The sequence below is a fragment of the Cryptosporidium parvum genome, chromosome 6 (assembly GCF_000165345.1).
Source record: "Cryptosporidium parvum Iowa II chromosome 6, whole genome shotgun sequence".
Taxonomy (NCBI): domain Eukaryota; phylum Apicomplexa; class Conoidasida; order Eucoccidiorida; family Cryptosporidiidae; genus Cryptosporidium; species Cryptosporidium parvum.
In genome coordinates this window covers 117,329-135,833 of record NC_006985.1, presented here as the reverse complement: position 1 = coordinate 135,833, position 18,505 = coordinate 117,329, and the positions used below count along the sequence as shown (strand labels likewise).

At 24.6% G+C, this 18,505-nt stretch overlaps 7 protein-coding genes across 7 annotated transcripts; 4 read left to right on the top strand and 3 right to left on the bottom strand.

The window, feature by feature from the left end:
* Positions 1–411: 411 nt before the first annotated feature.
* Positions 412–852, top strand: cgd6_570 (60S ribosomal protein L23; the record flags this gene model as incomplete). The annotated part of the gene is made up of 1 exon (XM_627439.1): positions 412–852. A coding segment is annotated over one exon (441 nt), but the record flags the coding sequence as incomplete, so codon positions are not given.
* A 500-nt stretch (positions 853–1,352) lies between these two features.
* cgd6_560 (alanyl-tRNA synthetase (with HxxxH domain)) lies at positions 1,353–4,364 on the bottom strand (the record flags this gene model as incomplete). Its single annotated transcript, XM_627438.1, has 1 exon — positions 1,353–4,364. A coding segment is annotated over one exon (3,012 nt), but the record flags the coding sequence as incomplete, so codon positions are not given.
* A 530-nt stretch (positions 4,365–4,894) lies between these two features.
* cgd6_550 (Pch2p like AAA ATpase) lies at positions 4,895–6,535 on the bottom strand (the record flags this gene model as incomplete). The annotated part of the gene is made up of 1 exon (XM_627437.1): positions 4,895–6,535. The coding sequence occupies one exon, from the start codon at positions 6,533–6,535 to the stop codon at positions 4,895–4,897; it is 1,641 nt and encodes a 546-aa protein (XP_627437.1).
* Positions 6,536–7,349: 814 nt separating this feature from the next.
* Positions 7,350–10,190, top strand: cgd6_540 (Ser/Thr protein kinase; the record flags this gene model as incomplete). The annotated part of the gene is made up of 1 exon (XM_627436.1): positions 7,350–10,190. One exon carries the CDS (start codon positions 7,350–7,352, stop codon positions 10,188–10,190), a length of 2,841 nt encoding a protein of 946 aa, XP_627436.1.
* A 111-nt stretch (positions 10,191–10,301) lies between these two features.
* On the top strand, positions 10,302–12,527 carry cgd6_530 (Low complexity protein having signal peptide and glycine-rich repeat at C-terminal region; the record flags this gene model as incomplete). The annotated part of the gene is made up of 1 exon (XM_627435.1): positions 10,302–12,527. The coding sequence occupies one exon, from the start codon at positions 10,302–10,304 to the stop codon at positions 12,525–12,527; it is 2,226 nt and encodes a 741-aa protein (XP_627435.1).
* A 308-nt stretch (positions 12,528–12,835) lies between these two features.
* cgd6_520 (Ser/Thr protein kinase) lies at positions 12,836–16,147 on the bottom strand (the record flags this gene model as incomplete). Its single annotated transcript, XM_627434.1, has 1 exon — positions 12,836–16,147. The coding sequence occupies one exon, from the start codon at positions 16,145–16,147 to the stop codon at positions 12,836–12,838; it is 3,312 nt and encodes a 1,103-aa protein (XP_627434.1).
* A 1,642-nt stretch (positions 16,148–17,789) lies between these two features.
* Positions 17,790–18,467, top strand: cgd6_510 (synaptobrevin/VAMP-like protein; the record flags this gene model as incomplete). Its single annotated transcript, XM_627433.1, has 1 exon — positions 17,790–18,467. The coding sequence occupies one exon, from the start codon at positions 17,790–17,792 to the stop codon at positions 18,465–18,467; it is 678 nt and encodes a 225-aa protein (XP_627433.1).
* Positions 18,468–18,505: the final 38 nt, after the last annotated feature.

Below are 18,505 nucleotides of genomic sequence, written 5' to 3'. Positions count from 1 at the left end.
TATGTTAATATTTAATTAAAAGTAGGTTAAATAATGTCTCAGAAATTTTGTGAAAAATAAATAATGGTAATATAAGTATTATAAATATTTAATTAATTAGTAAATTTTGTACAAGTAATAATTGTCATCATAAAATAAAATTTTTGTAAAATAAAAATGGCGCCCAAAAATTGTCTCAAAATAAATATTAGAACAAATTCAAATTAGCATTAAACTGATAATATTAATAATAATAATAATAATAATAATTAATATATTGTTATTTTCAGCGCTAATCAATTCTTTAATTAATAAAACAATATTAATAATCTTGTAACAACTAGAATAATTTCTTTGGAGATTAGATTAAAATAATCCCAAAAAATTAAGATTATCCTAATTAAATCAAAAACTTATTTCCAGCTTCATTAATATAGTTTATATTTAGAAAAGATGAAGAGAGGAAGAGGTGCTGCAGGTGGTGCTAAGATGAGAATTACTCTCGGTTTGAATGTTGGTGCTCTTATAAATTGTTGTGATAATAGTGGTGGTAAAAACTTATACATCATAGCAGTTAAAGGTACCGGATCATGCTTAAACCGTCTACCATCAGCATCTATTGGTGATATGGTGTTGGCAACTGTTAAGAAGGGTAAACCAGAATTGAGAAAGAAGGTATGGCCAGCTGTTATTGTACGTCAACGTAAAGCTTTTAGAAGACCTGAGGGTACCTTCCTTTACTTTGAGGATAATGCAGGTGTAATTGTTAATCCAAAGGGAGAAATGAAAGGTTCTGCTATTACTGGTCCAGTTGGTAAGGAATGCGCAGAATTATGGCCAAAGGTCTCTGCTGCTGCTCCTTCTATTGTTTAAATTCAAATCAACAAGTTATTATGATTCTTCTATGGTCTCTGTTTCTTTAATTTGTGAGAATAGAGTCCCTATATTAATAATATATTGACAAAGTCTAATATGTGATATAATTTCTTATTATTTTCATCTTAGATTTAATTGAAGTATATATTCATTCAATATATTAAATATAGTTCAAATATTTAATAGCCATAGAATTATTAGACTAAGCAGCTATAACCATTCTTTTATTCTCGTATCTTTTTAATATGTTAATTTGTTTCGATACTTTAAAACTGATTTTTTTTCAGAATATAAAAAAGAAAAGGATTTGTTTGCCACTAATTGTCTTGAATAGATGTTTTATATTTTGGATTCAAATTAACATAATAATAAAAGTAAAATTGTCTATAAAAAAAAGAAATAGAATGAATTAAAATAAAAGATATTTTAAAAGTCTACTTGTTTTAACTACAATCCTCTATCTATATAAAGATCCTTATTTGATATAAAAATATGATTTAAATACCATTTTTCTTTAAAAGGTCTAAAGCAAGTTGAATCATTGATTCAATTGATTCAGATCCTGTCTTTGAAGATCCAACAGATCTTAGATCTGTTCCTCCACATTTACCATTACATAACTCAATTGTAGATTTAAGCCAGTTAGATGAAGATAATTTATCAGATTTAGATTTTGGCATAATAGAAATAACAGAAACTCCATTATCATTAAATTCTCCAGATGTAAAAAGCATAATGGGAGCTTCAGGGTATTTCTTTGAAATATCTTGTCCGATAACATCCATAGACTTAGAATCTCCTTGAATTTGTTTAATGTTCAAAATTAAAGCTGGAAATTCATTATTTGAAGATAACTGTTGAGAATATTCTTGTCCAATTTTTGTTGCCAATTCTTTAGCCATATTTAATCTTTCTTTTTGTTTCTTTTTAGCATCTGCAATAACTCTCTTATAATTTTCTTCAATAATTTGAGATAATTGTCTTCTATATAATAAAGGTAATAATTTAGTTTCATCTAATTTAGATTTGAAAGAATTTAATAAAGTCTCAAGTTCCTTGCCATTTAATTCTTCAAGTTTTTTAAATTCTTGTTTGAGCCTTTTAGCATTTTCAATAGCAATTTCAGATTGATTATCAGTAACTGCTACAATTCTTCTAATACCTTTTGCAATGCCTTCTTCACTTATAATAGAAAATGAAATAATTTCACTAGTATTTTCAACATGGGTACCTCCACAAAATTCAATAGATACTTTTTCTTGATCATTATTATCTGTTTGAGAATTAATTAAAGAATCCACAGATTTACTTACAGATAATACACGTACAGGATCTGGATAAGTTTCACCAAAGATTGCTCTAATGTTGGGTATTTGCTTAGCTATAGATAATTCAACAGTCTGACAATAAACTGTTTGTTTTTCTTGGATAATTTGATTAATCATTTTTTCAATTTCCTCAATTTGATCCAAAGTTAAGGGCTTTTGAGATGAGAAATCAAATCTTAATTTATTAGGGTCAACAACAGAACCTCTTTGATCGCATGTGCTACCAAGTATTTGTCTTAATGCAAAATTTAAGATATGAGTACCAGTATGATTCTTTTTAATGAGATTTCTTCTAGAATAATCAACAGACATTAAAGATTTTAATTCTGGACTAATTTCAATTTTTCCTTGCAATAATATACCAATATGTAATACATAATTTCCAAATTTTTTACAATCAATTACTTGGAATATACTGACTTCATCATTGTTATTGTATTGAAAATCAATAAAACCAGTATCAGCAACTTGTCCTCCAGATTCTGAATAGAATGTGGTTTTATCAAAAATTAATCCAATAACTTTACCTTGTATTTCAGTAGCGTTTAATAATTGATTTCCATCAAAAATAGCAATCAAATTAGAGTAAAAGTCTTTAATTTGAGTTTGAGATTGATATTTGTATTGATCATCAGTTTCTTTTAATCCAAATTCTAGAAGTAAGTTATTTTGAATATCAGGTTTGAGAATTAAATCGTCAAATGACTTGTTATTTTTACCTTCTGAAGCTAAATGATGGTTTTCCATACATAATTGAAATCCCTGACGGTCAAAATCAAAGCCTTGTTCATTAGCCATTAATTCTGTTAAGTCCATTGGGAATCCATATGTAGAATATAATTGGAAAGCTTCACTAGCTGGGAATAGTTTTTTATTCTGGTCTTGCTGATTGTTTTGAGAAGACTTTAACTTATTAATAACCTTGTTAAATCTTTCAGTTCCTTTAAACAATGTTTTAGAGAACTGTTTTTCTTCATCTAAAATAACTTCTTTAATAATTTGAATATTTTCTGGTATCTCTTTATAATAATTGCCCATAATATTTGAAACACTGTCAACTAATTTATAAAACCAAGGTTCTCCGTTAGATCCAGCCTTTAAATACTGAGATCCATATCTAATAGCTCTTCTTAGAATTCTTCTTAAAACGTATCCTCTTCCTTCATTACTTGGAATACAACCGTCTGCAATTGCAATAGTTAAAGTTCTAATATGGTCAGAAATAACTCTGTATGACATATCAATCATTTCAGGATCATCAATATCACCAACTTTTCCAGAATAACGTGGAATCTGTACTCCAGATGAGGAAATTACTTGATGAATTTGATCAAAAATGGGTTTAAACAAATCAATATCGTAATTGCTTGTTTTATTTTGTAAGATTGAAACCAATCTTTCTAATCCCATACCAGTATCAACACATTTTTTAGGTAAAGGTGTTAATGTACTATCAACTTCTCTATAATATTGCATAAATACAAGATTCCAAATTTCAATAACGTCGGGATCATCCTTATTAACTAATGATATTGCATCTCTTCCTCCAATTCGATCATAATGTATTTCAGAACATGGGCCACATGGACCGGTATCAGCCATTTCCCAGAAGTTTTCTTTGCTACCGCAAGATAGAATTCTATCTTCTGGCAAGTATTTCAACCATATTCTTTTGGCCTCTTCATCAGGTGGACATGATGGTAATTTAGGATCTCCTCCAAAATAAGTTGCATATAATCTATCTTTTGGAATTCCATATACTTGAGTCAAAAGTTTAAATGCCCATTCAATCGCTTCTTCTTTAAAATAATCTCCAAATGACCATGATCCTAACATTTCAAAAAATGTATGATGATATACATCTTTACCTACATCATCTAAATCGTTATGTTTCCCACCAGCTCTAATACATTTTTGAGAATTTGCAACTCTAACCAATTTGCTTAGTTCAGAATTTGGTTCAACAGTTCCTAAGAATATGGACTTAAATTGATTCATTCCAGCATTAATAAACAGTATTGTTGGATCATTCAAAGGAATTACTGGTGAAGATCTGTAGAATGTATGATCTAATCCCTCAAAGTATTTCACGAATTGTCTTCGAACCTCATCTCCTGTCCATATTTTATTTGTTTCTGAGCTCATTTTTTTTAAATACTTACAGGTTATTACTTGTTCTATTTACAGATCAAGAAATTCCAATCTTCAAAAATTGGTGACCGTATAGTATTTCCAATCAAACTATTGCTTAAAGCGATTATCAGCTTCCCTTATTAAATATAATAGAATTTTGAAACTCTTTAACTCAGAAAAGTTTTTTAGAATACTTTTGGTCTATTTATATTATTGATTGTATTTTCCGCTTCCTGTCCACCCTCTTGATTCGTTTAAAAAAAGTGTATTACATTAATTATTGATATTCCAATATTTATTTATACTTCAATTATTTATTTTATATTATTCGGTACCCCATTTTACTATTTATTGTGGTAAACTGTGACAATTAATTTAGGCGGGAAGCGCTGATGTTGATCTTAGTGTAATTCAGCATGCTGAGAAATAATCGGTAGGCTGAGAATTTAAACATGTAATAAAAAAATGTGAATTAGTTTATGATTTTCATTAAATTATTTGTTTTCCCATGAATGAAGTAGAAGAATAATGAATATGTGAATTTATTATTATATTTATATAAAAATATAATAATAAAATTAGCTTTTCACCATTTCGGGTTTTTCATCAACAATATACTTCATTTTTTCGAGAAAAACTTGAATATCTAGAGGAATACCATGATGATATGAAGAAAGTAAGGAAACAAATGGAAGCTTTCTTAAATTTCTTCCAGAAAAACCCTCGGAAACTTTTGATATATATAGTAGACTTTTAGAAATATTAATTTGGGGTTGATCATAGTTATTTGGATTTTCAATTTGATTATTTCCTGTATGATTTGAATATTTCATTATTTCTTTAAAGCTTAAAATTTTAATAAAATCACTATTTTTTGAATAAACGACTTGTTTGAATATGAGTTCTTCAATGCATTCAAGTAAAATGGTATATCTGGTATAGATTGAAGGAAGAGGTATATGAAGCTTTAAATCAGCTCTGTCTAAAAATGCTTCATCAATTGAATCTGGAATATTAGTGGTTGTCATAATTAGTGTATTTGAGTATTTTTTTAAAGCATCAATTTGAGTGAGCAATGCATTTACAACACGAATACTATCAGATGGTTCATTTCTTCCTAAACTTTGTTTTCTTGCAGTTGAAATACTTTCAATTTCATCAATTACAATATTTACGAAAGAATCAGGTTCTTCCAATAAGCTTTTAATTTTAGAGAATAGTTTTACAACAGTTTTTCCACTTTCTGAAAACCATTTTGAAAATAGTGAATGTGCACTAATTTCCAATAAATATATATTTTTGTACCTATGGCAATATCTCATTCCAATTTTTTGTGAAATTGCTCTAGAAATGGAAGTTTTTCCTGTTCCTGGAGAGCCATACAATAAAATTAAATGATTCCAATTAATTACATTAAAATCTATTTGACAATCACTTAAAATTAAGCTTGTAGATGTGTAATCTATAAGTTGTTGCTTTAAATTATTTTCATAGTGAAGTACATCCCATAATCCATGAAATTCTATATTTGGAAGTGACCAATACTTCCAAATTGGAGGATCTGTATTCTTTTCATCTGATGTATTACTTTCCATATAATATTCTTCTTCAGACTTTTCATTAAGTTGATAAGTATATATATTGAATTCGGCTTGGTAAATTGGGATATTTTCATTATCCTCTCTTTGACTATGAGGATTTGATTGGCTATTATTATTATATTTTTCTTCAAATGACTGGATTGGGTAGTTTAAAGATAGATTTATATCAGTACATACTTTTCTCAATAATGAATCACCAATTTGATCAATATCGACTTTTCCTAATTCAACATTTGCTTGTAATGAAAAATATTTTTTAATTCTTTGTATTAAATATTTTCTGCTTAACTGTGATTCATTTGAATCACTCTCATTTTGAATTAAGTTAATATCTGATCTAATACACACTTCAACAGAAATTGGGACTTTATATATACTTTTTTGTCTTTTTTCCTTGTATTTATTTTCTATCTTATTAATATTTCCTAATTCTTTTGCTCTTAATTGTGATCCAATAGGATAATAGTTTATTTCTCTATTACTTTCTTCTATAATATTCTCTGTTCTTCTATATTTATTTGAATTATAATCATATACTGGAGTTGTTACTTTTGTATTTTTCTTTGAAATACTTTCAGGAATATTATTTAACCTTCCATAATTGATATCTTGTTTCATAATTCTTTTTTTAACTATATTTTATTGAAAACTTTTTGAAAAATTCCCAAATTTTTTTCTCAAAATAATTTAATAAATATACGATTATTAGTATAATATATTGTATTAGATTCTTTAATTTATACCTGCATTTAATTATGACTTGAGAGATTTCATTTACAAACGTTCCTTATTAATAAATAAAATTATGAATATTTTGATTTATCTAATATTTAATTAAAAAAATAATTATACCAGCCTAAATATTATTTTTTTATGTTATTTTTTGACTAATATACTTTCCACATAAAAATACCGGTATAAAAAAATGTTTGCATTTTCATAATAAATGCATGTTGCATGCAAAGGCGGTAAAGAATGTGGACAAAAATAATAGTCATTATAAGTTTAAAAATGAAAATGAGATTAAAATACTTTAAATTTAATGAATAGCATTAATATTGTATTTTGTTAATGATAAAGAGTTAAATATTAGTATATTGTGGGAAGGGAATTATTTTTAGATAACTCAGATGGATAAATGAGTATTAACTGGAATAATGTGAAATTAATAAACCAAAAAGAAAACATGCTAAATAAATTGGAATAATTTGATGCAAATTAATGATTTTGTTTGAGTAATATTTAAGTTATTAAAATTTTTTTTTTTAAAAATTATATTAAAAAAAATCATTAAACAAAAAAATTTAAACTTTTCTAAGTTCTTAATGAAAGTGCAAGTAAGCGGCAGACAATAATAAATCAAATTAAGAAAAATAAATAAAAATAATTATAATAAAAAATAATAATAATAAAATGTTAAAGTTATATAATTATGGATAAAGAAGACGAAAATGAAGAAATTATTGAGGAATATATAAAAACGAATGTTATATGGATTCCTAAATCTCCATCAAGACCAGAAGTATTTGAAGTGGAAGATTTTTCAAGCATACATTCAAATGAAATAATAGCAATAAATGCAATTTATGGCTCATTAACAATTCATAGCGATGGAAATGGAACAATTAAAGGCTTAATTGAAGATCAAGGGGAGACAATAAATTTTTCAAAGGAAATCGAATGTGAATTTGATAATAAAGATGGGGTGGAAATAAGGGTTTTATTTATGCCTGGAAAAGATGAAGATATTAATGAAGAATCAGAAAAATCAAAATATTTAGATAACTTAAGTTATGAAAAAAATAATTTTACAGTTTATAGCTTAGTTTTATCAAGAAGTCTAAGTGAAACAATGCCTTTTAAAAATAGACGTTATTGGAGAAGAACGCATATATATTCTCGTTTAACAGTATATTATAACGAAAAGTATCCAATAATCAACCCAGGATTACTATTTGAATTTTCTTTGGAATTACCAGAAAGTATTAATATAAAATTAATAGAAGAAATACAAGAAATTCTAAGTAATAGAAGTAGAGATCAAGAATGTATTTTTCAAGTAATTAACAGTTTGGAAATTATTTTAGATAATTTGTGTGATTATCTACAGATTTCTGAAGATCTATGGGAACAAATGAGACGACAAAATAATCAAAAAGAATTTGAGAGACATTTGGGTAATAGTATTATAAATGAAGATAATAGAAATAATTTTATGGATAATGAAGAATTTGGAAAATTAAATCATCAGGGTAATGAAATTTATAATAATTTTGAAAAATTTAATAATAAAACAGTATCAGAAATGGTATCTGGATTTTTGGATGATACAATTCTTGATTATCCTTTAAACACAAATGATATTATTGAAGAAAATGAAATTTCTAATATGACAATAAATTTGGATCTATCATATATTCAAAAAGAGATTTTGGAGCATAATATTAATTATTCATTATTATCATCAAAAAGATTTACTCAAGATTTTAGAGTATTAGAAATACTTTATTCTGGTAAAAATGTAATAATTACAAAATCAATACATTTAATTGACCAAAATAACTATCAAGTTTCTATATATAGGATACCATCCAATAAATTTAATAAGATTCAAACAAAAGTATCTTCACTGGTAATGCTTCAACATAGATATATGGTAAGATATTATCAATGTTGGGTTGAAAAATGTGATAATACAAAAGATGAAAGAAATGATCAAGAAGATTTTATATTATTATATATTCAATCAGAATTTATGGAAGAAAATACGACATTATTTGATTTATTTGAAAAAGGTAAAATAACACAAAGGGATAATCATTTAATATGGTCTTTATTTAGACAAATACTTGAAATTTTATCATATTGTCATAAAAATGAAGTATTTCATTTAAATTTATCATCTAATTGTATTTATATAGAGGAGGATATTTATGGATATTCAGTAAAATTATCCAATTTTATTTTTGGCTCATATTTAAATTCAAATTTTGATAACAATAAAGATGAATTCTCATTACCAAATATATTATTTGAAGATATTAATCAACTTAATAATGAATTATTAATTATAGATACTAGCTATACTTGTCAGATTTTCTTGGAAATGTGGTTAAGAATAAAATATAAAGCATTTGAATATGATAAATTTTGTGAGATTTTTAATGATTGGTTAAGCCAATTAATAATTGATCATCAAAATATATTATCAATAGATAATACAAAAAATATTCAAGATTTAGTCGTATTTAATATTGAAATACCAATTGAATTTAAATATATACCAAAAACTGCAATAATAATTATAAGAAAATTAAAGAATATTGAAGATAGTATAAATATTGATGATTTATTAAAAAGTGATTTATTGCCAAGTTCAATTGATAAAAATGAATTTCAATATTATTTATCAAGAATATGTAATTCAAAAACTTATGAAAGTCATTTAACTTTAAATACATTGTTTGGAAGAAGTATTGATAGAATAAATTCTACAGCATTTTTAATGGATATACAAAGTGATGAAAAAGTTAATATGATTGATTTAACTTTTAGTGATATAGTAAAAACAAATATTACAAAAATATTTGATGATCATAATTTTGTATTATGGAAGCTTCCAATATTATATCCAACAGAATTTTTATTGGATAAAAAAATTAATACAGTTAATGATAATAAAGAATTTGAAAAGATTTTATACGAATGTGGATATAGAACAAGAAATCCTTATCTTTTATTGGATATTTCAAATAATTTATTATGTTTACCAAAATCAGCTCCATTTTCCATGATATCTTCATTAGTTTCTTTATTGTTAGGTGATTATTATAATGAAGTATTTGGTCATATTAGTTATTTTCCAGATTCTGAAAATAAAAATAAAAAGAGTTCAGGTATTGGTGGTATTGATGGAATTCATAATATTAATAATGCTGGAAATAAAACTTCAAGAATAACAATTGATGATTTTCATAATAATAGATTATTATCAGGGAATTCTGGAATATCATCGGGATTATGTAATAGAGATTTTAATATGGATATACTTGAAGATTCTCCTATTCAAAGATATTTTTTATTTCCTATATATGAGCAACCAAATATTAATACTAATGATAATAACAATAATAATAAATTTGGTCCTCCAAGAGCAAAATTATCATTAGCTNTTGATATGATATATCAATTAAATGAACCAGATTTGAGTATTAGTAATAGTTTATCTCATAATAATAATAATAATAATAATAATGATTCAAGTTNTAAATAATTTAATTTAGATAATAAATTATTATTTAGTCAAAGTAATGATAACAATTTGTTATTATATGAAGATTTAAAGAGAATATATCAATTGAATGAAAATGAACAAATTGTTAATATGGAAAATATTATTTTAGAAGTTGAAGGATTATTATTATCACTAAAGCTTATTTTACCTTGGTTGGATTATTTAGATGATGTTCCAATTGTAAGAATGACAATTCCTATAATGTCAAAAATTGTTTACTTGGAATTACTTGAGAAAATGTTTAGTAATAAATTAAAAGAGGAAGTTATTATTAAGAGGAGAAGATTGGATTTGTTTACTCAAAAATCTATCTTTAAGAAAATTTATGATAATGATAGTAATAATGATGTAAAATTAAAAAAAGAAGAAAAGGAAAAGGAACATAAACAGGATAATCAAAAAGAACAAGAGGATATAGATGAAGAGTTTCTAAGAGAGGAGGATAAATTTATAAGAGATTTATTTTTGAAAATGCATGCTTTTGAGTGGAAATATGAAAGTAATAGTGGGAATTATAGATTAAAAAGTATATATGAAAATAACTTTATAATGAAAAGTTACGAATATATTCGTGATAACCAGATAATAAAGCTATATGTTCAAGTATTGAATGAGATACTGAATTTACTGTCAGAATCAACAGAATTATTAATATATAAAGAAAAAAAAGTCAAATTTTATTTGGATCCTATTATGGATTTTGATATTAATTTATATAATCAAACAAATTTAGTATATTCAATAACATCCGAAAAACAAGGGATTAATATAATTTATGGAATGGGAGGTTCTTATTCAGATATAATTAATAGTATTACAAGATGTTATTGTTTAAATAGTGGTAATAATAATAATAATAATAATAATAATAATATGAATGTGAATAATAACAATAATAATATCAGCAATAATATGGGAGGATTGGGTATAGGTAGATTTCAGAATTTTTTATATTGTATTATGGGAGAAATTTCTATAGAATTAATTATTAATCAAGTTTGTGAGCAAGCAAAAAAGTATAGATCAGAGTTTGTGAATACTGGAGGATATATTAATGGTATTTCAGTAAATGATATTTCAATGATGAATAATGGTGTATTTAATTTGGGTATTTCATCAAGTGAAAAAAATTTTGGTATGACAAGAAGAAGTTCATGGGGAGGATTTAATACAAATATTAACAATAATAATAGTAATAGTAATAATAATAATAATAACAAAAAGGAAAAAAATGTGAGTATTACAAATTTTAGTAATAATTATCAAAATGACCCAGGAAATTTAGGAGTTAATACATTTTCATTGGGAAGTCTTAAAGCAAGTGAATATGAAGAAATGACAGATTTGACAAAAGAATTAATTTTAAAACCAATTTCTTTATTAAAGTCATGCTATCCAAAGGTGATAGTAATGACGCAAACAGCAAGATTACAGCCAAAAGTTTTAAGTTTAACAAGAAGATTATGGCAGAAAGGTATAAGAAGTGAATATAGATTAACTCCTGTGCGTTCTTTAGCCATTTTTTTGGAAAAGTTAAAGAAAGATACTTTGGTTGAATTACTGATAGTTGTTATGTTTCAAAATAGTAATATTAATTCAGCATCAGGAATAACTGGAGCAACAGGAACCGGAGCAATGGCAGCAGGAACAACAGGAACAACAGGAACAACAGGAACAGGAACAGGAATAGAAACAGGAGTTACAGTAGGAGGAGCAGTGATTTCTAATAATTCTCTTCAAATGGATGAGAATCCAAACTTGATTTATAATAGTGCAAATATCGGAAATCAAGAGATGTATACCAATGGTAGTGGCCATCATGGAGGAGGGATTTCCACTGTTTCATCTTCTTTGGAAGGATTAAATAGTACAGGAACTGTAATAGGAACTGGAACATCCATAGCAAGGTCAGGAACTATTTCTGGATCAGTAGCAGGTACAGGAAATGTATCAGCTTTAGTATCAGGATCAGCATCGGTACCGAGTTCAGTATCATTATCAGGACCAATATCAGGATCAGCTTCAGTAATAGGAGCCGTAATTGGATCAGGAACTTTAATAGGATCAACAACGGGTTCAGGTTCAGTTTCAAGTTCAATTTCAGGTCCAGGTTTAGGGCAAGTACTTGGGCCAGGATCAGGAACTTCGAATTTTTCTGATGGCATCAAGAATAAGAATGTGATATTTAGAATAGAGCCAATAAGCGGATTTTATTATGAAACTAGTGGATTACATAGTGTTAAAGTAATTTTGGATAATGAAGAAAATGTGGTAAATTACGTATTAACAAAGAGAAAGAGGCAAATGATTAATTAATTTACTAACATAGTTCTAATACTAAATTTTCAATGCCATTAATAACAAATTACATTAACAATTGTGGCAATAAAGTTGAAGGTAATATATATTCCTATCAAAAATTTAATATGTACCCAAAAAAAATAACAAAGTGATTTGAATATTTTAATAGTAGAAATTCAAATTTATTAATAAAACCATCATCCCATATATTATATTAATAAATAAATAAATAAATAAATAAATAAAAGAATACCAAGCTTAATTTACCATTACGATACCATTAAGATACCATCATATTACATTCTCAATATAATATGGAAGAATTAATTAATTTCATACTTTTTTGCAATATTCAATGGTGTTGATTGGTTAATATTATTATTATTATTATTATTGTTACTATTACTTGAGAATCTACTGAATACATTCTGTAATACAGCCTTGATAGAGCTACTTCTATTGGTCTTATGAGAACTTTTATTATTATTGGAAGATTTGCTTTGATTATTATTAATACTACTGGAATTATTATTACTATGATTCAAACAGCTACTACTTGTAATCATATTTCCAATAACAGGTATTTGTCCTTCAAGTGAAGAAAAATTATCTTCATTCACAGTAGTAGCATAATAAATGGAATTAAAATTATGATGATGATCTTTGTTTCCAATTCTTTCTAATAAAGATACTGATTGTTTAATGGGATCATGACTATTTAATTTTGTATGATTTAATTTACCAGAATAATAATTACTAACATCTTTATTTAATTTTGAAGAATTATGACAATTATTTCTTTCTTTTACTAATTTAAATAAATCATCATTATCTTCAAATTCACTATTATTATGAATATTGGAAGAATCATAACAATTGGTTTCTTTTTCTTCAAGTTTACTAATACTTTCTTCTAATTCAAAATGGTTACTTACTTTATTATTATTCTTAATATTATTCTTTTGGATTATTTTATGTTCTTCTTCATCATCAACTTCAGTCAATTTTTCACTAATACTATTATTATTACTACTGTTACAATAACTTGGAATTTGGCTTGAATTCTTACTAATATTATTTCCAAGCTTATTATTATTTCCATTACTATTTGGATTTATTGAATAATTCTTTTTATTTGATTGATTAGAAGATGGTATAATTGCAGATCTTGGAGAAATTTTCATAGAATTAATGGAAGAAGAAAATTGTGAATCTGTATATTCAAGTGAAGAAATTGAAATGGATGATTTATTATTTGTTGAATGGGATGAATAAAATTTACTATTAATATAATTATTAATACATTTCTTATTTAATGAATTTTTAGGTATATTTGTTACACATGTTGTATATTCATCTTGTGGGATTAATTTATGATCATTCTGTTGATGATGTAAATGTTGATTTTGGGGTAAAACTGACGCAGAATTTAATGTAATATTAATATTTCTATTTGGTAGAATTATTTGATCATTATTTATTTGTGGTGAATTTGATAATTTTGATTGAAGATTATTTGGGGAAGAATAATTATTATTAGAAGATAATGAAGAATTATTATCAGAAATTGATGGAGAATTATTATCATTATTATTATCAGAGGAAGAGGAAGATGATGATGAAGATTGATCCATTAATTGATTTGTTACGAGATTATTATTCTTATTAATAATAATAATATTATTATTATTATTATTATTATATGAGATCATTATTCCAGGTGAAAGTTGTATTTTTTCAAACCAAGGATGATATATTGCTTGAGCTGCTGTACATCTAGATTCTGGATCTTTTGTCATCATCCATTTTATAAGATCTTTAACAGAAGATGAAATATTTTTCCATCTTGAACTGGTAAATTGAACATTACCTTGAATATTTTTTTTAAGTATTTCTTTCATATTACTACCAGGAAAAGGAGGTGATCCACCTAAAAGAGTATATAATACTACACCAATTGAAAATACATCCACTTTTGTACTATAAATCTTATCTTCCAATATTTCTGGTGCAACATATCCTGGTGAACCACATCTCATTTTCATTGCTGGAGATCCAAGTGAAGCAGCTAAACCAAAATCAATAATTTTTAAAGATTCTGGACAATTTCTATTTTCTAAAATAAGATTTTCTGTTTTTAAATCTCTATGTACAACATTATTAGCATGAAGCCATTGAAGAGCTAAAAGTACTCTTTTCATTGCAATTTTAGCTTGATCTTCAGAATATGCACCTTTTTGTGCAATCCATTCAAAAAGTTCACCACCACCAAGGAATTCTAATACAAGACAAACATGATCTTCTTCTTCAAAAGAAGCAATAAAATGTACAATATGTGGATGATGTACTTTTCTTAATACTTCAATTTCAGTATATACATTGGATTCTTTAACTTTTTTTTTATCAACAGCTTTAAGAACAACATCTTCACCAGTTATCATATTTTTACCTTTATATACTTTGGCAAAACTTCCTTCACCAATTAATTTCGTTGTATGGAAAAGGCTTCTAAAATTACATAAAGAAATTCCAATACTTGTAAAAAAGTTACACCATAAATCAAAATCAACATGACATTCAACTTCATACATGGTTACAGAATTTGACGATATTTTTGGTGGATATTCTTGTTGAATATTATTATTATTATTATTATTATTATTGTTATTCTTTTTTTTATCATCTTTAATATTATCTCCAACAATTTCAATGGTTTTATATTTTGATTCATTTTTTGGCCTAATACAAATACATGGTCCTTTTTCAGTTACTCCTTTATATATATTACTATTTTTAAGATTAATAATTTCTTTTGGATGACGATCTTTTCCATGTTCAAAACATAATAATAATGGTGTATTATTTGTAATAGTTTTTACAATGGCAATATATTTGGTATTAATTGGAGTAACTTTTACATAATATTTTCTTCTAATTTCAATTTTTTTAATATTTGAATTATTAATATTATTACATGATGAAGAAGAAGAGGAAGAAGAGGAAGAAGAGGAGGAAGGATGATGATTAGAAGGAGAAGATGATGAAATTTGATGAGAATAATTGTTTGTGGCATTAATTGTATTTGTATTGATATTGGTACTATTATATTTTTTGGATTTTATTTCAGAATTACCAGAATGAAGTTGATTATTATTATTTTTAGATATTTTGGTACCTATATTTATTGTTTCAATACCATTAATAATTTTTGAATATTCATTAATACCAATATTTGGATTATTATGATTATGATTATAATTGGTATTAATACTGGAAGATGATGAGAAAACATGAACATTATGTTTTTGTTTATTATTATTATTATTATTATTATATTTTTTACAAAGTATTGGATCATTCATATATCCAGTTTCATCATATTGTTTATGATTATGACCATGATCATAATCATAATCATAAAATTGATTATGAATAATATTATGTTGGTCAATATTTTTTGAATGAATGGATGTTTTATCCACAATTGGCTTTACATTTGAAATTTTATTCTTTGACATGGATGATATTTTTGCGACTTTTTGGTTATTATTATTAATATTGGATTGTTTTTTATAATATTCTACTCCTTTAATTACATAATTCCCTTCTTTGGTTTCTCCAATTTCGCATATCATCAGATGATTACTTTTCTTTTGATAAGTAATAAATATCAATAATATAATTTGATTTTACAAAACAAAATTATTATAAAAGAAAAAAAAGAATGAAAAGAAACTTTGTATTGACTTAATTTCACTTACTTAGATTTGACTTGCTTGGATTTGACTTACTTGGATTTGACTTACTTGGATTTGACTTGACTTGATTTGATTTGAATGAACTTAACTCAACTTAATAATTGGTCTTGGATTATAAAATCTTTATTATTTTTTTTTTATATACATAATATATATTAATGAAGCTTTAATATATAAATTAAAGATTAAATTTCATTTTCAAGTTTAATTCCCAATAACTCTAAAATCTAAATTAGTCAAGTTTTTATCTTTCCTGATATAATAAACTTTGCCAAGTGATAATATATTAATAATAATAATAATAATAATAATAATTAATATTATTATTATATAATAGTAATAATAGTAATAATAATAATAATTTTGAATAATAATAAATTAGAAAATAATATTAATGTACTAATAATAGTAAAAAAAATATTAAAAATAATCCAAAATTTTTCCAAATATAATCTTTGATGAGTTGATTTTAAATTAAAGATGAATTGATTTGTTATTTCTTGATTATTAAATTTCTGACTAATTCAATTAATTATTCGTAGTAATGTTAATAATATCAACAATAATAATTAATATTATTATTGTATATATAAATAATTAATAATCTTCGCCTTTATTATTTTCCGTCTTAATCCAAAATTTTATTAATCAATTAATTTCCAACTTTTTAATATATTTTATTGGAATTCATGTAATTTATTTGTCTATTTTTTTTTTCTCTGTTATTTTATGCACATTAATTATAAAGGAAAAAAAGAAATCAACTTTTATTAATATTTATATTATACACATTTACATAAATGTATATGTAATATATATATTATAAAAAAATGTTTATATTGCATTACATATATATAATATTGTATGTAAATATATTATGTATTTATATATATATATATATATATTTATTTATTTATTTATTTATTTATACATATTATTTACAAGTAATTAATTATAATTGCATAATCTAAAAATCAGATCTGACTATTTAATTAGACGTTACCCATTATAATATTTATAATTTAAAAAAAAAAAATTACATTTTTATTTATTTCCTCATTCATAATTTACGATACCTTTAAATTGCACAAATATTATTATTTATATACTGATAATTTCGCATGTACCGTATTGTGCCTTTCGGCGCCACATTTAGGCGGGCAAGTTTGTGCATCATATTAATTTTTATTTAATATTAATAGGGGTTTCCGGTAAATAAAAAAAAATTAAACAAAAAAAAAAAACATCTTTAAATTAACTTTTTTTTTTTTTTGTAATTCGTTTGTCAAGGAGGATAACAAGGCTTTAAAAAAAAAAAAACAAAACAAAACAAAAAGAACAAATTTTTATTAAAGTAATATTTCTAATATAATATTCTATATATAATAATAATAATAATAATAATAATAATAATAATAATAATAATAATGTACTAATAATAATTAAAAAAGATTTAATATTAATAATAACAACAATAATATAATAACAATAATATTAATAATAAAAATAATAGAAAAAGATGAAATTACTAAGTGTATTACTTTATAAGTGGGATAAAGAACATCCAATATTATTAACAAGTAATTATAATTTACAAGATTATAATTTCTTTCAAAGAAAAACAATACAAGAACATATAGCTTTTCATAGTAGATTATTATGTTCAAGAGTACAACAAGGAAATAGAGTTACAGTAACTTTTCCACAAGATATTGGACATTGCCATATATATATATCAAATAATGGTTTAGGTATATGTTGTATTACAAGTCCAGATTATCCTGTAAGATGTGCTTTTTCATTATTAAATGAATATTTAAAAACATATATAGATTCTTCTAAAAATCATGATGTATTATTTTCTTCAGATTTTACTACTACTACTAATAATAATAATAGTAATAATAATAACAATAGTATTGCTAGTAATATTATTACTAAAGATCAAAATGAATCAATTCCTGAATGTGATGAAATTTTTAAAAAATATCAAGATCCACTTAATAATGATAAAATTTTTAAAGTACAAAAAGATTTAGATGAAGTTAGAGATGTTATGCTTAAAAATATTGAAGATTTACTTCATCGTGGTGAAACTTTGGATACTTTAATGCAAAAAAGTTCTGATTTGAGTGCTGCTTCTTATCAATTTTATAGAAGTGCTAAAAAAAATAATCAATGTTGTCAATTGTATTGAGCAACTTGATATAGAGAGGGGAAAAAGAGGCAAATGGA